The sequence below is a fragment of the Acanthisitta chloris genome, unplaced genomic scaffold (genome assembly GCF_000695815.1).
Source record: "Acanthisitta chloris isolate BGI_N310 unplaced genomic scaffold, ASM69581v1 scaffold1954, whole genome shotgun sequence".
In the NCBI taxonomy this organism is placed as follows: Eukaryota; Metazoa; Chordata; class Aves; order Passeriformes; family Acanthisittidae; genus Acanthisitta; species Acanthisitta chloris.
Window position 1 is genome coordinate 102,186 of NW_008667480.1, and position 23,820 is coordinate 126,005.

A 23,820-nucleotide genomic window follows, 5' to 3' on the forward strand; every position below is an offset into this window, starting at 1 on the left:
ATTCTCTTTTGGGATATTTCCTCTTAATAACAATAACAATATAATAAATATGTTACAGTTTTACAGTGCCTACCATGCTGAAGGCTATAAAGTGCTTTACAAGTGTTGGCTCTGACCCTTTCTAGATGTACACTGGTAAGCATGGAGCATGCAATCCAGGTCCTGATCTTCCAAAGATTTATGCACGTGTTTAGCACCAAGCATATGAACCGTCTCACTTCAGCTGTGGTGGGACTGTTTGTGTACTTAAACCTGGCAGAGAGGGGGAGTCTTTGCAGCTTTGCAGTCACACAGTCTTTACAGAGCTGCAGGTGTAAGAATTCTTTTGGGTTTTTCTCTGTCACAGGTAAAATCTCTGAAGAATACTATAGTGAGGAAGGACAGGATTCACCAATGTTTGCTTCCATGTTACCACTTTCCTCCTTGGATCTCTTGTGGAGGCTTCCACAGACACTAAAACTGTTGTGCTCTGCACAACACTCACTCCTGTCAGTACACCCACGGAAACAGCACCCAGCCTATAAAAAAGTGGGTATTTCTGGAGTCCCCCAGGGGAGTGAAGGTCTGTCCCTCTTTGTGAGTGCACCTCAAAATAAGTGTGATTTATCCATGGGTTTTGTGGGGATGATTTTCATTGAATTCCTTTGTTCCCTGTTTCATACCACCTTCTGAAACAGGCAGATTTTGCTGTTGTTACCCTTCTGGAATGCACTGTGCTGTGAAATAGCAAGCTGTACTTTCATCTGCATCACGCTCTGTGAAATAAAGTCAGCAGCTGCACCATCTCCATTAGTGGTGATGATACAAGTGTGAGACACAGCTCTTCTCACTCAGACTCTGGGTGGAGACTGTGAAGCTACCTCTTAGAAAAGCTAGCTTTTGATTCATAAACCAATCTTTTTCCTACTGAGAGGGAATAAATTTGGAATCAAACTGGCATTTTTACAGATTTTCCTTGTAGAAGACAACCACCCCTCAGGGCCATCCCTAATTTATTGAGGAATAGCCCATTTTTACTTCTTTCCCCATCAAACAGATCAGTAAGACCTACCACAGATGAAACAGGTTGTCTTTAGTATTTCCTCCTTTTTCTGCTTTTCACTCCTGAGATCAGCAAATGTATCAATGATGACTCCAAAGATCAGGTTTAGAACGATAATTATGACAATGAAGTAAAACAGAAGATCATAAACAACTCGTGCAGCAAACAAGGGCTCCTGCAATAATAAGGTTGCAATAAGATATAAAAATAGCACACCTCTAAAATATTAAACAACATTTTCACATTAGCTCAAGCAAAGCTACACATCTTACCTTTCACATGCCAAACTCTGCTAACCTTGCTCACAGAAACAGAGAGGGACTACATATGTGTATGGAGGCATAAACCCCAAGTCCTTTCCTTTGTCATGATACTGACTTGGAAGTCACCAAATTTCTGAGTTTCCCACACATTCATTGGGATAATAGTATTACCCTTCAGTGAATTGCTTTAATGTAATTAGCATTAAATAGTTACTAAGTGGCAAAGGTCATTTTCGAAGTCTGTAAGTGTTCATAGATTTAATGGAGATAAACTTTGGCTACTGTAGCACCTTCCAGTATATGAGATAGGACCTAGACTCCTACTACCAGCACAGAGAGCTTTTCCATCAGATCTGAATTATTTGTCTCTGGACTCTTGCAAGCCCTGCTGAGATCCTACTTCTGATTTTATAACACATCCTTGTGTTACGGTGTGGCTTACCAAGCAAAGTGCTGCTAGATTGCCTTTATTTGTGATGTTCTTTTTGAGCTTAAATAAAAATGCATAAACCCACCCAAATATTAAGGGTAATCCTTAAATGAATCGAATTTTTGAGGAAACTTCTGGAAGAGGACATATACCACTACATATGAAATCCTGGTTTGGCTTTGATGCTAGTTGAGTACAAGTAAACAACAGGAACTATTTCAGGGCAGATGATATGCTGAATATAAGCTAAAGATACACATTACATAGCTCAGTGGAGAGTTTTGACACATACCTATCAACCAATCCATTTCAAAAGTTTGCATTTGTAATTCTTAGTGTAATAGAAGAGTGATCAAATCCAGCAGCACTTCACAGAATGGGTAAGGCTGGAATGGACCACAGTGAGCCATCTGATCCAACCTGCTCAAACAGGGTCATCCTAGAGCACAGGATTGTGTCCAGACCATTCTGGAGTATCTCCAGTGAGACTCTACACCCTCTCTGTCCAATCTGTTTCAGTGCTTGATCATTTGCACAGTAAAGAAGTTCTACCTCCTGTTCAGGTGGAACTTCCTGTGCATCAGTTTCTGCCCATTGCCTCTTGTCCTATTGCTTGGCACCACAGAGCAGAGCCTGATTCATGCTCTGACACCTCCCTTCAGATATTGATAGACATTGATGAGGTCCCTCTCAGTTGTCTCTTCTCGAGGCTGAATAGGCCCAGCTCCCTCAGCCTTTCCCCATATGAGAGATGCTCCACTCCCTTAATTATCTCCATAGCCCTCTGCTAGACCTGCTTCAGGAACAGCATTTCTCTCTTGTACTGAGGAGCCCAGAACTCGACACAGTACTACAGAGGCAGCCTCACTAGGGCTGACTTCTTAGCAGTGCTTGGAAGGTTATGACAGGCTCCAGTTTTCCAGAAGGAGTAAACAACTAACTAAAGTTCCTATCTTCAAGTATCATCATCACACCAAGCTTAGCTCTTTCCATTAAATATTCCATCTGGGATGTAAAAATTACATGGATGAAGCAACTGTGTGACATTAGAGCAGACTAGATACAAATGCTGCCTATAACTTCCAAAAATTGACTTTGGCATTCATGAGATGCACAGGGAGTAATGCATTTCCTCAGCCAAGACACTTACATCTTTGGAAGGCTTTCTGAGCACGTCTCCCACACCACCACCATTTCTCAGGCCTTGGTTTAATACGGTCACAATGCACATGAGCAGGGTGTCACAGGTCCTTTCTATTCCATCCTCCTCCTCTTCACCTGCAGACAGGACAGTAGCAGCTTTAGGAACCACAGCATCAAATGATCACTCATCAAACAGCCACAGTTCTGTGTTAGAGAAAGGAACTGCAATACACATCTGCCTTTCATATTCTGCAGCTAAAATTTCACTGATCACCCCTACGCGTGTGCACGTTGCTGCTGGTGACATACTTAGACACATCAGGCATGCTTAGCCTGAAGAGAGAAAATTGCAAGCAGTTCTCCCACCTGTAACTGTTAATGACCCAGAGCTGCCATCTCTATTCATGGGAGCACCCCTTTTCCCTGCAAGTCCTCCCACTGGTTTCAGTGTGACTGCTTTTCCAGTGGGTCTCCTAAAACGCAGCTGACACATAGACGAGAAGCAATAGAAACACAGAATTAGAAGCACATTTGTAGAAGGATTGTCTTCCTGTGAAATCATTCCTCTACCTACTCATGTGCAAGCCAAGTCATGTTAGCATTTCAAACCATTAAGGAGGGGCTGGCTTTTATATGAGTAAATCTGTCCATGATCTTTCCACTAGCACACATGCCCAAGCACAGGTCTGATATACATTAAATGAAAATCTCTCCCTGACCTCAGCTTGCAAACTTGGATTATATTCTTATCTCTGCTGCAGAGCTGCTGTGTGGTTTTGGCTGAGCCACAGAGGGTACTATTGTGCAGGAGATATTTGAACGTGTAGAGGAGCTGGGCTGGAACACCAGTCCCCGGCGGGACTTTGTCCGCCTTGGCCAGAATTCCTCCCACCATGCACTCACCCCCATGCTGTGGCTGCATCAACAGCCTCCCTTTGAAGAGCCCTGCTTGAGTTGTTCCCTGTGTCCTGCTGGCTTGCACTGAAGGGTCAGGACTGTGACTGCCATTTCTCCTGCCTTCCTTTCTCTTTAGGGGTACGCTTGCTTAAGCAGTGAAGACAGCAATTCACACTTGGTTTGCTTCATGCACTCATTGTAATATAGCTTAATAAATAACAACATCCTGCTGTGATAGTTGACTGAAACATGTATTTAACAGCCCCAAACCACCATATCTGAGGCAGCAAGACAGACTTTGATAAATTGAATTGACTGAAACACTCACATTACAGACAAGTAATTTGGATTTAAAACATGGGTTCCCAAATTGTGGTGCACACATCACGACTGGTATGTGCAGAACAGCACTGGTACCTGCTGCTTCTGCCACCACTGCTTTTGCTCTGCAAGCAAACTAAGTGAGAAAGGGCTCCTGATGTAAGGAACTTTGAGCAAAAAGAAAAGCCAAAGCAGACATCAGGATAGGATTCCATTACTACCATTAGTAATTCCAGATTTAAAAATAACTGCTTAAATATTGAAACTGAAAGGATTGAAACAAGAAACCTTTTTTACCCTGTCACATCTGGAATTTTTTTACTAGCACAGTGATGTTAGTCATAGCAACTGGTTTTTACTCTTGTATCCTGCCTCTATTTCATCCTTCCAAACATTATTCTGTCCTTTTTTTTGAGCTAATGTCTGTGCTTGAGAAGGTGACCATCCACAAGATAAATTAGAAGTCTTTATAAAAGCCACAGCTTCTATTTCTTTTAGGTAACTACAAGATTTTCACTGTTTACAGGACCAGAGTCAGCTGCTGGAAACAGCAGATGACCAGATTCTGGTGAATAGCAAGGATAAACCAGGGCTGAGAACTGGAAGCTGCAACACAAGGGAGTTATCTAGCAACCCTAACACACAACTTCCCATGTCCACTGAGACGCAAGTTCGGAGCAAGCTCAAGCTTCAGAGATGCAAGATGCATCAGCTGACTGGCACATCTTGCAACACAGAGAGTCAGCATCCCACACTGCACCCAGAAGAGCAAGCTCAGGTTGCAAGATCTTTGCCAAAGCATGAGAGAGCAGACAGCCCAAAGCTGGCAGAAACCTCTGGTGCAGTAATGTAGGCTGTGGGGAGTCTACAGACATCAATTTGTCTGCTCTACTTCCACTCCCAGATGTGGAAGAACAAGAGCTGCCTTCAACCTGGGAGCCAGGTAGCCCATACAGGCACATGTTCTGCTCAGCTGGTTGTCCTGGTGCTCAGCAGTGCTTACAATCCAGACTCAGTCCCTCTTGTCATCAGCTATGCCCATACTACTACTGAAAGAAGTGGATCTGTAGAGTGAATTGTTGCTAAGGACCCAATATTGACATAAATTGAGGTTCAAGGGGTTTTACTTGCAACCAGCTCCAGTCTGGTGAGTGGCCCATTAGAGGCTGGAGAGCATTAGGCAGGCTGTCTCCTGGTTAAGTTAATTCAAAGGCAAAGCAGACTAAGCACTAAGACCAACCCACAATGTTAATCACATGGCAGAAAATGGGATGATAGGAAGATTTACTTCAAAAATCCTCCTCTGATGGCCCATAGCTACCTGACTTCTGGGCTGCACAAGCACAGGCAGGTGAGACATGCAAGTGTCCATGTGGATCTAGCTGAACTTGCACAGAGCAGTACCAAGCCTGGGAGTGGAATGAATCCTTGGAAATGTTCTCTTTTACAAACAGGTATCTGTGCACCTTTCCAGCATACAGAGCACAAAGAGACAGGTGTTGTAGGATGTGAAGTTCCTTTAAGTGACTAAGCACTTCACCAGAGACTTAAGTGATATGGAAATGTCTTTGGAGTGGAGAGTGGAAGACTCCAAGGGAGAGGAGACAAAGTATTTTCATGCTGACAGCCCAGGGCAACAGTGAAGAAGCAGGCTGCAGAGAGTGTGCTCTGAGCAGAGCACACTGGCTCCCAGTTTACTCCCTCACCAGTGTGAGCAATAACTGAGCACACACTCAACCAGTGAAACCCAGGGAAGAAGCAGAATCTCATCAGAAGAAATGGTCAGTGGTGATCTGACCTGAAAAGCAACATATTCACCTACACGCAGCCGTGGACTTCTTTGCTGCTACAATGTGAAACTCAGCAAAACTCATAGAATCATATTACCATTCTGGTTGGAAAAGATCATCAAGTCCAACTGTTAACCTATGCCTGCCATGTTCACCACTAAATCATATCCCCAAGTGCCACATCCACACACCTTCTGAACACTTCCAGGGGTTGTGATCTTGGGCCTTTGCATTCCACCATAAACACACTTTTGCCATAAAGGACATCTGTCCCAGAACACAGAAGGTAGAACACTTCTTTTTGAACAGGTGATTCACTGGCTAAGGTGAGCAAACTGTTCTTGATGAATGCTGTTTTTTCAATGTTACTGGATAAATACAGTTTCTTCAAGATGAAGTGACAGGGCACTTAGATGTTTTGTTAGAGCTCCCTGTCATTACGGTTTGATTTTAAAGGAGCAGTACCCAGACAAAAAGAAATGTGAGATTTCTATCATATAAAGAGCTTGGCAAAAGCCACACTGAGTCTTTTTTTGACTGATTGATTACTCTTTGCAGCAGCTTTGCCAATAGCTCTTAGACTGTTTTCTCTATCTAGTCAGACAGCTTCCCATGTTGTTTTATGTGGCCAGCTGGGGAGAAAAAGCCTACTTTTATAGGCCTCTTCCTGAAGCCTTTGATCCTAAAAACTCAAAAGTTAGTAGTGGAAGAATAACATTTATGAAACAGCATTATACTGGCACACAGCGTAGGAAAGGACCATTAATGTCCTCAGTTTCAGCCCCCAGCAACCACAGGCAACCATGGCAATAAATATTTCAAGTCTGTAGACCATCCACTGTGCACACATCTCCACTGCAAAGGCTACAACACATTAATACACACTTAATATCTGTAGTGAAAGACCAACCACCACAACTAGACCGTGCCACATGAGAAGAGTGGGACATAATAACTTGGTCCTGGATCTGGGCTCTTAGTTTTTTTGGCTACACTACAGCCTTGGCCTAGATGCACATAGAAAGAATACACAACAGCTTTCTGATATATATGCTATGCCATGAAAATTACCTTATGTGGGCCTAAATGGATCTAATAGTGGCTCAGTGTGTGCAGGTGAGGATGCTGCAGATATGTAGCAAGTTTTTTCTCCTAGCTAAGTCACTTGGCAAGAAGCAACCTGTAGATTCAAGCATAATGATTCAGCAAGCTCTTTTAGTAACAAAATTAATGTCAGTGCATTTGGAAATCAGGTGTGGGAAGCACTCACATTAACAGCAAGCTGCCAACTAAGCTCCAAGCCTAGCAGAAACTGAGCACTTCTGACTTACAACAATCATCACTTCTTACACCAGCAAAAGCCCCAGCAATACTAACACACAAATCATAGAATCACAGAATGGTTTGGGTTGGAAGGGACCTTAAAGCTCATCTAGTTCCAACCTCTGCTGTGGGCAGGGACACCTTCACTAGACTATGTTGCTCCAAGCCCCATCCAACTTGGCCTTGAGCACTGCCAGGGATCCCTCAGCTCTAAGTGATCATCAGTCTGAGGGAACCTCTGTACTAACCTGGGTTAATAACTGGGATGGTTGTGGAACAATTCTCTTTTGCACAGGCTCCCATCATTGATGTGAGGGTTGTAGTGGGGATTTCACCAATACCTGTGGAAAAAGCATAATATTGTCGAAAAGACAGACACTACATTGATGTTAAATTTTAAATCATTATTTTCTAGAAGCAAATCACTGAGTTTGAAATTTAAGAAAACACAGAACAAATTATATCACCAATTTCTCCATCCTCAAAGGGTCTGCCTCAAGAGCTCAAAGCAGTCACAACGAACAAAACCACAGTTTTATATTTACTGTACAATCACAGCTATTCCCATTTCATCTCCTGAAATTAATGAATCTACATCAAATGCTGCTGCTCCTGGTTAGAACAAAATATATTCAAAGCAAGAAACAACTGTCAGATATGAAAATAATGTCAGTTTTAAAACCATTAGATAAATTATTCACAAAAGCTGACAAGGAGGACACCAAGCTGATGTTCAGTTATCCTGAACGTAGAATATTTAAGAGTTTTCGAGGATTATAACACAGTTTGGTACTCATTTGTAAATATGTATGGGTTTGTGTAAAACACTAATTTAGCATTCCCAAAGTGGGTAAATGTGTACATCAGCTTGATTTTATCAAACCAATTTTATCTTGTGCATCTTCAACAATTTTCTGCATTTCAAATCAGAGATACAAAAAGGTTTAAGGAAAAAAAAAGAAGGCAAAATCATACAACCCAAGTAACAGACTAAAACAATCTGTATACTGCAGAAAACATCCACTCTGACCATCTTTTTCTGCTATTTTATAGAGAAAAAATTTAAAGCACTTGTCCTGGGAAGCATAGTGTTCCATCAGTGCGCAGTCAGCATATTTTCTTGATGAGTTTTTGATTAGAAATGGCAACATATGAAGCCAGCAAGAACATACCCACACCACAAAAATCTGCCAAGAACTCAACAGAAGTAACACAAACACACAGAAGCTACTGCACCAGACCAGACTAGTGCTGTGTGTAGCCTCACATCTATTTTACTAAGATGGTCACAACTACCTTTCAAAGTGGAAACTTCACATCGTATGTTCTGTCCCAAAAATGAATGCTAAGTCAAATGTAAGCCAACTTAGCCCTTAAAGGATGAACAGCGGCGAAAAAAAAAATCATGGTATGTTAAAGACATCTGTCAGGTTCCTTTTTTTCATATGGTATCAAATCAGCTGTGTAAGTATACCATGCCCATGAGTCTTGAGTGCCCTTTGCCTTGTTTGTGTGCTTTAAATCCTGAAATAACAACTTTAGGGAAAGGCTGGCAAGCACTGAATACACACAGTCTGGGTTGGATTCCACTAGTTCTGTGTTTGTGTACAGGCCTGAAGGGCTCGTCATTTGGGGAAATCATGCCCCTAGGAATTTAATCACAAGCTATTCTCAGGTATTTCTATGCAGCCAGTTGCTTCTCAGCCCATGCTCCCAGCAGGCTGGTTGGTAGCATATACCAAGTTCTCAACAGACCAGACCTGGCTCTTTGGCAAAGAAAGTTTGTGATTCTCTATTCACATTGCCAAAATCTCTTATTCCAAAAAGCTGGAATCCTGGCCGTTAAAACCTGGTTAAAACCCTCCCAATGATTTTACTGAAGTCAGGATTATACACTAGTGATTATGTTCATGAAATACACACTGAATTTAAAAGATGCTCCAGGAAACCTCCTACCAATAGAAGTGTGGATTCTGTAACATATTTCTGTTGGATGAAGCTTAAAAAGTAATCAAATGAACACAGCTACTGAACATGTTAAAATCACATGCCTCACACAGGACACAGAAATTCCTATCAGCTGCTTTTAAGGTGGGATTAGAACCAGAAGAATTCACTTTGAACTGCTCTTCCAAACAGTTAAGAAACATAGATTATTTTTTAATGTCATCATGAGTTTAAAAAGCAAACATAATAAAAGAAATGTGTTAGATTTTAGTATTTCAACAGATCAGCCCAGTCTAAGGCAACCCTATACACATTAAATTTTACACAGAGGCTTAATTGAATTCTAAGGTATATGGAATTAGTTCTGCTCTCGCAGGCACCAATAAAGAAATTTGATGTCCTTAGATGACGGTTAGGTTAGGCAGACAGAAAAGGGATATGTCAGAAGGAAATTTTAATGTAAAAACCAATACCTGCAGCAGGGGTCCTGATTTTCAACCTGTCGACCTCCATGATAAAGTCATCTTTCAGGAAGAGGAACCCAATGATGGAGAAGAGATAAACTAGGATGAGTGCTAGCACTGCAGTGAGGATAATTGAACGACCATTCCGGGTAACACTTTTTATCACATTTAGCAATGTCTCTTCTCTGTACACCAGATCAAACAGCTGGGAAAGGCACAGAGTAGAGGAAAAATGAATACAAATGAGGCAATACATAGATGCTACACAGGAAAACAATCTCAACTACTGAAACACGTATTGAGCCATATTCTACATTCTCAGCTTCATAAACACACAATCCACACTGATTTCAATGGGAGCTGGGCATGCTTATGGAGGAGAAAAATCTTTGTATCATAGTATGTTAAGAGGTTGAAATGGACCTCAGAGATCATCTAGTCTCAACCCACCCTGCCATGGGCAGGGACACCTCCCACCAGACCAGGTTGCAGTTACCCAACCTGACCTTGAACACTGCCTGGGCTGGGGCATCCACAACCTCCCTGGAGATTAATCTAGCACAGACCTTGAAATTTTAAGATAAATTATAGCAAAATCAAAAGTCACAAAGTATATATAAGCCTGATCAGGACATGGGTAACAGTTACCAACCAGATCCATTGTTTCCTCATGTTCAAAACCAGGCTAGACTAAAATGAAAAAAGTGTCTTCATTTTATGGATCTATATCTGCAAATTAATTTTTCATGTTATCTCCCATCTGATAAACATGCATGGGCTGCAACTCAAAAATGCACTCATGTATGTAAGTCATTACATGTCTGTAAGCTGTTTGGTTGAGCTTATGGCATCATTTAAAAGTCATTCAGAGGTGCAAGGATTGGAGCCACCTTTTATTAGGTCAAAGTAAATTCATGGCACTGTTTGTATAAAACTAGAAACTTCTACTCTTCTTTACCCTCTACTATATACTTTCCTGCTATTTAAAGAAAAGTGTATATTGAGATAATATTACTTTAAATGTCAGAGCCCTAAAATAGCAATTAAATGTGACAGGAGCTTTACAAGAACCTATAGCTTTTTCTCTCTTATGATTTTATTGATGTTCTATAGTGCTTTGGACCTTATATATAATGTATGCATTTCCACTTCAAAACACTCAGATTAGAGATAAAAAGTGGCACATGATGATTTATCAAAACAGTCCACAGAAGAAAGTATTGGCCACAATTTAGAAGACCTGAAATCCACAGCCTTACAAAAGGAATAACAAAGGAAGAAAGAAGGAAGACAGTTACCATTAATTCCATACAAGGCAAAGATTAAAATGAGGAACAAATATTAGAGTTTATATCCACTACTAAGTGAACACCTGGAAGGGACCTAGGAATATGGATAACTATTATGTCCATGAATCATGGACATTGGTCAATAGTAGTCACTGAAAACAGGAAGTACATAAACTGTTTCTTAAACTATCTGACACTTTGCAAAGTGTTTTAAGATAGAAATCATCTTACTCATTGAAGGTATAGCAGATAATCTGCTGTTCACTTTTTAAGCAGGAGAGTTACATTCATTTGAAAAGGGTCCTGCAACTACAGCCATAATCTTGGATCCTTAGAAATCTGCCCAGACTTTAAAGCCAAGGTCTGGGAAAGTCTGACTTCAACAGGATCTCTATCAGAGGAAGCATTGAACCCCTGCAAATTTAAGCGTGCTTAACACATCTCTGTGAAATGCTGTGAGTTCACCACAATTCAGGAAGCTGAGAAAAATACAACAGGAAAGCGAACCCATGTAAATGACCACAATTTAGTCAGTCTCCCTACAAATTTCACATGTTCCAGTATAAAGCAAAAGGATTAGAAAACAGGAGCAGTGAAACACCTTTTACTGCTATTCAGCCTGAAGGGAGCAGCTAGCAGAGTTTAGCATAATTTTGTGTGATTCATTTTCACTGCACCTGTATCACGTTATAAAAAGGCATTCCATCTGGGTAATGGCAACAAAAGAAAATGAAGTGGGATACATTTAAAGTGATGAATCTTCCTGCTACACCACAGGCATGCCATCCCCATTTCCCAAGTCATTTTTTAAATTTATTTTATTAGGGCTGAGGAATGGGATCCTTTGGTCTGGGTATGATGCACACACCAGGGGACAGACAACTCCTGTCCCAGAAAGTTTAGGACTGATATGATACAGGAACAATGGACACAGAATATGGGGAAGGCTGGGAGAAAGGAGTAGGATGGATGATGATTGTCTGTAAAGAAAGGGGCAAACTTTCAACTCTAAACAGATAAGTCCTAACAGAAACAGGTTCTAATAAAAACAGCAGCTCCTGAGGGGCAGCAACACAACGGCATGCTAAAAATACACATCATTTGGCTTGATTGTCAGGAAGAAATTGAAGACAGCTGCATGGGTAACGGTATTTTCTATTTCTGCAAAGTTTTCCCTTCCACACCAGCACATACTTACCAGGAAACTATAGAAGAATTCATGCACGCAGAGGCCCAGCATGCAGACCAGGACATATGCTACATGGTAGAGAAAAGCCATGTCCATGATGACAGCTCTGTAGCCACGGGTGAAAGTTCCACGGTTCCCAACAAAGCTCACCAGAAACACTATTTTGTTACAAAGCTGTGGGAGGTAACAAAGGCTAGGTTTATTCTATTAGAAAAATCCTGTTATTTATTGTTTGCATTGCTGTCTAGATAGGTTGGTTTGACTAAATGCACAACTTTTAGATAGCTGGAGTGAAATGAGAGAAATCCAGCTCTGAAGGCACACAGGGAATGAGCCCATGAGAGAAAGTAGAAGTACCTCACCCCTCTAACACTGCACTGTGCCCCTTACTTTGAGACTTATTTCTACAACATTGGTGAGTAGGTGGCAGGATGAATGTTATAAGGCATTAAAAAAACAACTAGGGAGTGAATTCCTAACAATTTTGAGTTTAGACACGAGACTATGTAAGAGCAGCTAGGCATGCTACTACAAAGAGAACAATAGTAACACAACAGAAAGTGTGTGGGGGCTGTGCGAGATCTCCTATTTCCTTTAGATCATGTTTTTCAGTATAAAACCCCTAAAAACAAAACTGGAGGCATTTTTGAAGAATAACATTTAAGCAACAGCATCAGATTCTCCATCGCTCCTGAGCTTTGCCTGCATGTGAACAGCAGTGCAGAGGTGAATACGAAAGGGTGTAACCTCATCTGCTTGGCAGTCCAAGACAAGGAATGAGGACTCAATATGTCTTTTTCATCCACAAATTGGACACAGGCAAGTGCTGTTTCCTTGCCTTTACCTTTGACTATATGTCTGGGTAGCTCTAAGTATGTGAAACTCTCACAGAACTGGTGGCAAATAGCCCAATACTTCGTGCTGAGCTGTATTAGAGCTGCAGCAGTCAGGCAGAAATCTAAATAGATGACTTGTGAACATGACTGTGTCTCTTACCCAGCTCAGTAAGCATGCAAACCTATTTGTACCTAAGTTAAAAGATCTGGCAAAGTGCTGAGAGAATTACTAATTTTGAAAACTCTTTTCTTCTCAAAAATATATTTAACATTGCAGAAACATTTTAGAAATTGGTATCAATATTGCTGAGTGTACTGGTAGAGAGAATTATTCTTCTAACATGAGAAACTGTAAATCTGATTGCCCTTGTGCAGCAATATTTCTTTAAATTTCATACTGTTTATGTTTTTAAAATATTTGCATATGCACAAAACTAGCTTTTTTTCTTAGCTTCCCAGTTTGCTGACGCTGCTGTTTCAGGATGACTGGAAATGATTTATTTTTTTGGCTTAACCAGTGAACCAGAACAAGAAGTTTTTGCCCAGCTCTAATCAAAGGATTTTTTTTTAATAGGAGACTCTTAATATCTTTCCTTCTCCTGAAAGGGAAATTCCACTTGCTTTTGAAGTACTTACATTAGCAGCACCAAGAAGTATCAAGGTAGGACCGAGCCCTATAGTATATATAGACCTGAGAATAACAGACACCAAAAAGGGTCGAATACCAACAGGCTTGGAGATGAAAAACAGCATTGCTGTGCAAAACGCCACTGCTATCCAAAGGAGGATGGAAAACAACGGCGAGAGTGTGCCTGTACAGAGGAGAAAGGGAGGTTTGAGAAAGGCATCTTTGGAGACTCCTTTTTTCACCAAGAAACAGATCCAAAAGATCAATTCCTTTGCCAATACAGCTAACAAAAGCGTGATTCATGCATCACAACTGCTGACCACGACTTGCCCTAATTGCAGCAAGAGCTATTATTGTCATACTATTGTTGATTTTTGCACAGGTAATAGTAAGAGCAGCTAATGAAATTTCCATTAAAATCCAAGGAGTGCTGAGACATAGAACAGTTTACCCTTCTCCTGGAGGAAGATACTAATCAGCTCCCTTCTGCAGGGATCATTAGGGCTCCTCCGGTCTAATTCCATGATTGCTCAGCTACAGAAATAGCCAGTCCTGGGGGCAGCACAGCAAGCAGCACTGCACTGCAGTGTCACGATTCGCTCCCCAAACGCACCAGAGTGCCCTGGTTTGAGGAAAGCAGCTTTCTCCGAGCGGCTGCGGGTGTTCTGCCCCAGCCTCCGCCTCTGCCTCTGCACGGGAGCAAGGGAGAGAGCCACGGGGACTTGGGCAGGAGCAGGCAGCATCTGCATTGCCGAGAGCAGCTGAAGAGCTGTGCCTGCTCCTGGGGAGGCAGCGGGTCCCAGGTCTGGCTGAGCTCCTCAGCCATGTGAGCCGCTGCCTGCGCAGTCACTTTGCTGCTCCGCAAGATGCTGGCTCCAGGCTCTCCCTGAGCTTTGAGCGATGCCCCTATTTTCCCTCTCTCCTCTGCTTAAAGCCCTGGAAACACACCATGTTGCTGTGATACAAAAAGCACATTCAGATCTCAGGGCACTGTCACACTTGTACACTGACTTCTATTGTTATGGGATGAACTGAGAGGTCAGTGATGGGGGAGAAGGGAATAGAAAATTTAGCCAGACTCACAATAGAAATCATGCTATCTCTTTGGCAACAGATACACAGCTGAGCAGCATCACTGGGATTAGCAAACAATGAGATGAGGCCCTAGCCTCAGCACTCAGATGGCATCCGAACTTTTCCAAAGTTCAGGAGTGTTTATATCCCTGGGGGAAGGTTCAAGGTCAGCTCTGACAGACAGTATCTCTGCCAACAAGACTAGGAAACTTTTAACGAATACTAGAAGATAGCTTTCAAGTGGATCTGAAAGGTAAGGCCAAACCTCTCTGTGGTTCTTTAACAAATCAGTTTTCCTTCTTCCATACTGCAGGTAACAACATTTTGCCAGACTCTCAGCAGCAACATGCAGACGGACACACCCGAGGCAAGGAATTGTAGAATGGTTTGGGTTGGAAGGGACCTTAAAGATCACCTCGTTCCAACTCTCTGATATGGGCAGGGACACTTCCCACTAGCCCAGGTTGCTCCAAGCCTCATCCAACCTGGCCTTGAACATTTCCAGGGATGGAGCAGCCACAGCTTCCCGGAGCAACCTGTGTCAGTGCATCACCACCCTCACAGACAGGAATTTCTTCCAATCTAAACGTACTCACTGTCAGTTTGAAGCCCTTTGTCCTGTCACTACATGCTGTTGTAAAAAGTCCCTCTGTCTTTCATGTAGGCTCCCTTCAGGAACTGTCTTCAGCTGAAGCAGTTTTGCTTATGTCATATGACATGAGAACTGGAGGTACCTACCTAAAAGGCTGCATTCTTGGGATGATTAGATCAGCTCAGGCACCTCAGACAGGTAGTAGAGGTGGATTTATGCAAGGTGAAGGGGAAAAATGGGAGACAAAGTCTAGCTGTTGGATGAGGTTTTGGTGGAGAAGGAGGCTGGAAGTAAGGAGGCTGCCTCAGGACCTGCTAATCCCATTTGGCCACATGCATTATTTATTGCTCAGGAATTGCTTTGGCTTTACAAGCACTAGGAACTGGAATCCTGAAATGCATGATCACTGGATTACTGAGGCTACTCAAACTAATACTAGATAAATCTGCAGTTCAAAATAAGTATTAATACCTACTGATTGCAGACCAGGGGATTTTCATGAGTATAGATTAGCTAAAATTTACTAGTTTATCTTTAGCTCTCAATTTCTCCTCTCATCCTCCATGAACTCTAACACATGTGCACTCCCAGTGACTCCTCAGTTTACAAACAGCAAAGCACTACATGCAAATGCTTCCGTTTCCACAGCACATCTCTGAAAACTTCGCTTTACTACAGGAACAGCGGAGATGCCTGAGCTGTGAACCTGCAGAGACCACCCCATCGGGTGAAAGGGCAACACGGTCCCCATGCCAATATATTTTAATCTGCTGCCTTTCTGTTTAGCCAGCCAACAGGAATGTTTGCCAGTGCCAACTGTGGTGTTTGTGAAAAGCACATGTATCTACTAGAAGCTGGAGTGCTTCCACCAGCCCAGTTCACATGCCATCAGACAGAGGTGACTTTCAGTCACATTACTGACTGGACACGAATCAAAGACCCAGAGGTGAATGGCTCTGCTCCCATTACCACTATTCTGAACTATTTAGTCTCCTTTATCCCAATTAAGCTTGTTTTGGCTTCAAAGAGGCCTCCTGCTAGTCCGCTGCATTTATAGCAAACAATAAATTTCATTAAATATTTCCTGTGACATGGGACAAAGCAGAGACAGAATCATAGGTTTTAAGCATATTTTTATATAATGCATTTGTCCTCTGTAACAGTCATGTCCTTTTATCCCAATAAACAACACAGTCAAAAGCCAACAACCTACTTTTCAAGTGATTCTATTCCATATGTTTTCAAGACTGCAAGTCATTCAACTTGGGCAGTTTCAAGGAATCTCTGTCCCTCTCCTGCCAGGAATTTTCCTTCAGTTCAGAAGCTGCGACTGAATGTGTGCAGTAGGACACTGCAGTACGGCAATATAAAAAAAAAATAGCTCAGATCATCTAGATAATCTTCAACTTACGTTCTGTCCAGTTTACTTCACATGGCACACAGAAGATCAACTACCATATTTCAGACAACATCTGGTACCTACTTAGAAGACAGTAAATGGTTTCTGCAGGTATGAGCATACCTGAAGATGAAGTTTCATATATGTGTTACCTTAGAAATGAAAGCATCTAAAATTAAGAGGAGAAATAAAACCAAACTCCACTTGCCTTCATCTCCATCGTCTCCAAAGGGGTAGAACAGAGCAACTGCTAAATTGATGAATACAGCAAGGTTGAAGGAAATGCTCCCCCAGAGAGAGATGTGTCTGGAGAACCAAAACAGGGCTGGATTATCTAGAAAGGGAAGAAAAGCAGCAATCAGTGAACTTAAACCAGGCAGGAACTCAGTCAGAAACCATCTCAAGGGAATTAAAAAATGTAGATTAATATAGAAAATGTGCAGAACTTTAAAATTAACTAAAATAGACATAGGTTTGCCATAAAACATAGTTTCAAGCAGAGCTTTTAATCCCAAAATCACAATACAGTTTATTATATATGGGAGTTCTATCTCTGCTAATATTTTAGGATTAGATAGTTTTGCAAAGAAGTCTTTTCACCTGCCTCTGAAATTGTAGGCTCTGTGCATGAAGACACAAAATCAAGCAAACAAATAGATTTTTAGCACTCTGAATGCCAGTTAACCAGAAAACCCAGAATGGGTCATCCAGATGACCAAGTACACTGATGACATTATGTAAAGAACTATGGAAGAGGCAAGGTTTCAGAACTGCTATTATTCCCACCTCTGTGAAACTAAAAACATCTTGATCTGCTTTGGGAAGCAGGTAAAATTTGGTCTGGGTTTTGGTACTACGAAAGCAGTTTCCTGCATGATACTCAGATGTCCATGGTCACCTGCTGACAAACAGCTCTGTACTGATGCTTAAAAGGACTCAAACAAGCCATGATCTCCATATGTGAAGTGCTGTACAAATACACAGAAAGAGTCTATAACCCAAAGAACCTATAACCTAGTTAGAGAAAGCTAAAAATGGAAATAGGGCAAAACAGGGTTAAGATTTTGTGTCCAGAGCCACATAAACGATTCAGCAAGAAAGCTAGAAACAAGATCAGAGGGTGCTAAGACCCAGGCAAGCACTTCATATATGTGACTGCACTACTGTATGTTTAAATGAACATTTAAAACAAGATTCTATGTGCAATAGTGTAAAAAATTCTCTAGCCAGAGAGGTTTTGAAAATTATGTATCTCTGTTAATTAGATATTAAAATACTGAAAACCTCCTGCGAGTATGCAAAGCACCCAGCTAACTCTTAATAAATAGCAGATTCTTTCAACTGCATATGACTGTCTCAGGCTTCAATCTAAATAGACTTTAATGGTGATTAGGTAAATATTCAGATTTCACTCGGATAACCTTATGCTGCTGACTGCTGAGATTTAAGCACTTGGAGCCATTGCAAATGACATCTGTCAATTTGAGCAACACAGACTGCATGCTAACACACTTGGCTAAGGAATGAACTAAGCCTCAACCTGTATTATCTTTTCATATAAAACGATCCCAACACAGAGACTTGTAAGTCATTCCACTGATGAAAGGAATTGAGGAACTTCTGTTCTGAATAAAAATAAACCAATTTTCTTTATTTATAACATCAGGCAGGTCTGGTCTATCTAAGTGCTGGGTTGGGCTCTTTTATTTGTGGTTCTTAAGTAAAAGGCCCAGATAATACTTTGTTACTGAAGTAATTTTCCTACAATAGAGTGACTTTTATTCCCAGATAGACTGGGCAGATAGGGAGTTATTCTGGAATAATTTATTTTTCAACTTCTATCCCAGTCAGTTTGCTAGTACAGACAAGTTCTTTGAGTGCCACCAGGAGAAGCAGACTTCATGCTGAAGGCTTACAACTGCTGCTGAAAATTCTACTCTGGGAATTGACATTGTAAAAAGCTGCAACCAACATCCCTGTTTCCATCATGTTAAGAATGCTACATTAAACCATATTGCTTTGACTATCTGAACTCCTTGCTGCTCTGACCAGGGACCCTATTCCTCCCTTCCTTCCTGATCCATTGCTGTGAGCAGCTGACATGTGCCACTCCAAGAGCATCTGCATTTTAGCCGTGAATGAAGTGATCGCTCTCATGTATTTTTATATATGTTCAGCCTGGAGAAGGGAAGACTTCAGGGTAACCTAATTGCAGCCTTCCAGTACCTGAAGGGAGTCTAAAGGAAGATGGAGAGAGACTATTTACAAAGGCCTGGAGTGACAGGACAATGGGGAATAACTTCACATTGACAGAGAGTAGGTTTAGACTAGATATTAGGAAAAAATGCTTCCCTGTGAGGGTGGTGAGACACTGGCACAGGTTGCCCAGAGAAGCTGAGGCTGCTCCATCCCTGGAACCAGCAAGGCCAGGTTGAATGAGGCTTGGAGCAACCTGGTCTAGTGGAAGGTGTCCATGCCCATGGTAGGGGGTTGGAACTGGATGGTCCCTTCCAACCCAAATCATTCTGATTCTGTGATATATCAAACATAACTTTTTGCTCCAAAAGCAAAAGGCAGAGCTGACAGTGGCTGAGCTGGTAGAAGCCTCCTGTTCCTGGGACATTCCTGGTCAGGGCCAGTGGCTGTAATGCCCACAAGTAAACTACAGAAGAAACTCAGGACACCTGGCTTGGCTTCACTGCACCTCCTTCAATCTCTCCCCCATGATCCTGTCCATGCCTGCAAGCAGTTTAAGGCAGCACATGTGCCTCTCATACCACCACAGGATGTACACCAGTATGGGCTAACTGGGACATACTACAGCCTGGTCATGCAAGGCTGATGTGAACTGGCAGAGGGGAACTGACTCCATGGGAGTCGAGCAAATTTAAAGCAGCTGAGGTTCTGGTGAGAGATGTTTTAAAGTGGCTGATGTTTACAAGTTTTTTAATGGTCTTTTAGGAATCTGCAAACCTCAAACATGTTTTTGATAAATATTAGGGGTTTGACTTAATTAGGAGCAATGCTATTGAGTTTAGTAGAACTACACCCAGTTCCTCCATGCCTCAATTTAACTTTTGTAGTCCAAAACATCATCTTGTAACATTACTAACTGTACCATATTACACTTCTTTTAGCGTCAGCTGACCTACACTCTCATGTCCTGAACAGTTTTGCCTGCTGTAGTATAAGGAGTGAACAGAGAAAAGTGTATTATTAAAATGAAAGTACTTGAAGTTTTAAAAACAAGGTTTGAGCATAATTAAGGCTTTTTTAAAAAAAATTGAAATACTTACTCCTAATTTTCTTTTGCCATTTCATCTCATTGTACAGATCCTCTGTCTGCTGAAAAAAATCATTGACTTTGCTCCCTTGTTCATCTCTCTCTGTTGTATTGAACACTCGACTTTTGGATTCTCGAGTGAGGAATTCACAAATATTGGGGACAGGGAAGACAATCTGCTCCATCGTTCTATCATGGCGAACAATCTATAAACAAAATGCACATTTTTGTCAGGATCAGTGACAACTCAATCATTTTGCCATCTCTTTTCTTATTCACAGCTCTCCTTTTATTTATAAATAAATGCATAAATTATTTGACCATTACAATAAAGCTGAATCAATCAATCCCAAAACAGAGTAAAACTGCTGTTTTATATTCAAAGGCCTGGCAAATACAGGTCTCAAGCAAAACCTAGGTCCAGACTTCCCCCAATACAAAAAATGTTCTAATTCAGAATGCTTGAATTTGGCAGTAAATTGAAACAAATCTCTCCCAGTAAAAAGTGCAGAAGTTCAGGGCCTTTGTGCTCAGATTACAAAATTCTTTTCTCATCTTGAGTCTAATTCTATGATGGGATAAGTCGTGAAGGTGAACAAGCAAAAATAGCACCTTGTTACTCAGAGAGCACCCATGTCTTGTCAGTCTTTATCTTCTTACTTGGCAAAACCCAAGGTTTTGCATTGTTTGTATTTCAGGACCTACTGAGTTACTGGTGAGTGAGCTAGATTTCATTTCATGTCACCACAGTCTCAGCAAAATTGCTTCCCCATTCTGATGGTGGACTCTGCATTGCTAAAAATACAGAAATGGGTAGAAAACTCATTTTGACTCTCACACCCATGTCTCTATACAGCCGCTGGTGAAAAAACCCACCCGTTTGACTTTCAAATCAAACAAATTAGATACCTTAATATAGGGGAGATAATATCTGAAGTGAAGGTCTAGGACTGCTTTCAGAGAAAGACCAGTGAATATTCATTTCATGTAGCAGCAATGCTGGGTTAAGTTTCCCTTTTCTAGAATAAACTATTTGCCACACAAAAGCTGACCATAGTGCTTGCTTAATGCCTAAATTTCCAACCTACCCAGGAAACTTGGCTGATAATTGCTGAGAGATACCTCAGGTGCACCCAAATTATTCAAATGTGTTAAGAGGAGCACTGAGTTGACCTCTGGACAATCACAGCCATAGAGCTTCCTTCTATCCTGTGGTGGGATAATGTGACCAGGATCAGGCAAAAGGGATGTTGGGATACAGAGAAGGACCAAGGCATGGCATGTCTTGATGGCAGCCAGGACAACATGGTCCTGAGGTGCTGCCACCAGAACTGCTCCCTGTGCAGGGAAACTCAGGTCCAGTGCTGGTGGAGCCTGGGAGCCCAGTGAAGTATGATTATTGGCTCAGATTCAGGCTAGGCCTATGTGCATCCACTCTGTGCATTTTTCACACTTGGCCAATTTTGGGCTTGATACAGCATTTCTGAGAGAGAGACAGAAGCCTCTGGTTCCTGCAGTCTCTCACAGCAGCTGCCTTTGCACCACAGAAATTCTGCTCCTTACAAAGTCACTATGACTTGAGTTACTACAGTGCCTAACTCCTACCTTGATGCCTATAATCCCATGAAACCTGTAGGAGCACAAAAAGGGATATAAGAATTAAGAACCTAAATACCTCTGTGGATCTTGGTCTAAATCCAATCCATGGCATGTGTAAGGTTTAAAATAGAGAACAGATCTGCTGAACTAGGCCAAGCCTCAGTCTTTTAAACAAAAGCCATACTGAATGTCTACACCACTTTAAAACCTCTTTGTACTCTGGCCAGACTTTTAATTTGATCAGCCAGCATCACTGGCTTTGAAACTCATGATTATTTATTTGAGTGATGTACCATACAAGATTATTCTTGACTTCATGACACAGCTACTATCCACAGTCATTATTTCCCTAACAAAACATGTTTGGTAACACACAGGAAGGCTACTGTAAAATGATTATTTGGAGCGACTTCTAATACAGGTGCATTCCTTTTTCTCCCATAGCCAAAAGCATATTATTCAACCTTCTCCTCATAAATAATCTACACCATTTGATTAAGCTTTGCTGTTCAGAAGCTTAAAAAGAGGCGATACACCAAGCACAAGATGCAGACTTGTCTCATATTCAATCTTTCTAGTGAGCAATTCTTTACCTCTATCTGTGCTGTGTGATTGGCATAATACCTCAAGGCTTCATCTCCTTCATCTGGATCTGACCCTGGCTTCAGCATCTGTTGCAATGTTTTATTGTGACGAGCCAACTAGAAAAAGAAGAAAAATCTGATTTATGTCCTGTTGCTATGTTTTCAGCTTTATCATCTCTACTTAACTAACACAAATTCTCCTTCCCCCCATCCCCATATACTTACATGCTCAACCCAGTGGGGCTCTTTCCACAGATAACAACAAAAATGTAATTACTCGAGAACAATAGAAATAATTTAGTCTTAAAAAGTCAGCAGCAAGTCTTTGGCTGAGATTTATGACAGGCAGCTTAGCCTGCAGCCTAGATGGGTTTTGGAGGGCTTTAGACAAATGCCAAAAAATTAGACTGAATGCTTCTTTTCCCTTGAGTTTAGACATGAAATCTGCATACCTCTGAGTATGCAATTATATTTACAATTAATTTTTCTCTGCAGTTTCAAATGGCTAGACTAGGTTGCAGGTTGGCATTTCAGGACTGGCAAGATCATGTCCATAACTATTTCGGAGGCAGCTGGACTTGCAGTGGCAGGCAAATACACTCTTAACTGCACAGTTTATATAAACAGCAGATATGTACACACATACAGACACAGAGATATGTATCTCCCACAAACGTTTTACAAATTATATGCTTTACATGATTCATAAAATACATCTGTTCTCTGTTGAATATTTTAAATGCTTGATAGCTGCACTATGTTTAATACCGAGAATGTTGGCAAATGCATTCATGGTGTCCCATAGGTGATGAGACAAAGACTGAATTACAAGGAAACTACTAAAAATGCAATTTCCCCTATATCATAGTGAGAGGCTTTCATCCAGAATAGCTGAGGCGTTTCACCTATTTTAAGGTGTGAAAAACAGAGGCAGGAAAGCCAAGGCTAACTCGCAGATGTGATTCAGGTCTGAGTCACCACGCTGACATTACCACCATGGACTAGACACAGCCATTAGAAACAAGGCAGGCACAGCACTCAAAATGACCACAGAATCCAGGCCTTGAAGGGAGGATCACTACAGGTGGACTAGGATTGTATGACGTGATAGCACAGTCTGCTGAGGAATTATGAAATAATTGCACATCTACAAAAAGACTGCCAGGGATCAAGTCTAAAAGTAACAATGGACCCAAACATATATTGTAATAATCTAACTAGAAAATGATCTCACTCATTTGTGAGATATTTGCACTGCTCAGCATCCCCCTTTTATTTAACAATAAGGCAGGGGAGAGATACATATACAGTTTATTTATGGAAGTTCCCTACAATCTACTGATCAAAATAAATTTTCTTCTGGATCTTGATAAAAACTTATTAATCAAAAATGAATAATAAATGGAATATCCAAAAGCAAGAGAATACCAGAAAGGGATATTCAGGAAGAATAAGTGTGCTTCCTAGAACTTGCTTAGGGACAGAAGTCTGCTTGGCCCTGAACAGCAGTGCCTAGAGCCAATGTGGCAGAACATGAGCATTTTATAAAAGGATCATGAGCAGAAGTTCAGGGAGACATGGAAAAAAGTTACACTGGGCAGGGGGCAACTGCAGAAGAATATTCTTTCCATCAGTAGTAGATTTCTGCCCTGAGTAGTTACTTTTTTACCCTATCTAGCAAATGCATGGATAGTTTCATTGCACATATTAACGTTTTAACTTAAGCT

The 23,820-nt window shown here is 41.4% G+C and overlaps 1 protein-coding gene across 1 annotated transcript in view; it reads right to left on the reverse strand.

Annotated features, from left to right (window-relative positions):
* ITPR2 (inositol 1,4,5-trisphosphate receptor, type 2) overlaps positions 1–23,820 on the reverse strand; it is a gene marked incomplete at its 5' end in the record, with an annotated part of 78,171 nt that overhangs the window by 23,349 nt on the left and 31,002 nt on the right. The window contains 9 exons of the mRNA XM_009072500.1: positions 1,052–1,217; positions 2,886–3,013; positions 7,458–7,550; positions 9,630–9,825; positions 12,108–12,272; positions 13,571–13,746; positions 16,836–16,961; positions 19,924–20,116; positions 22,103–22,210. Of these exons, the coding sequence (XP_009070748.1) occupies positions 1,052–1,217; positions 2,886–3,013; positions 7,458–7,550; positions 9,630–9,825; positions 12,108–12,272; positions 13,571–13,746; positions 16,836–16,961; positions 19,924–20,116; positions 22,103–22,210 (1,351 nt within the window). The remainder of the gene's footprint in view (positions 1–1,051; positions 1,218–2,885; positions 3,014–7,457; positions 7,551–9,629; positions 9,826–12,107; positions 12,273–13,570; positions 13,747–16,835; positions 16,962–19,923; positions 20,117–22,102; positions 22,211–23,820) is intronic.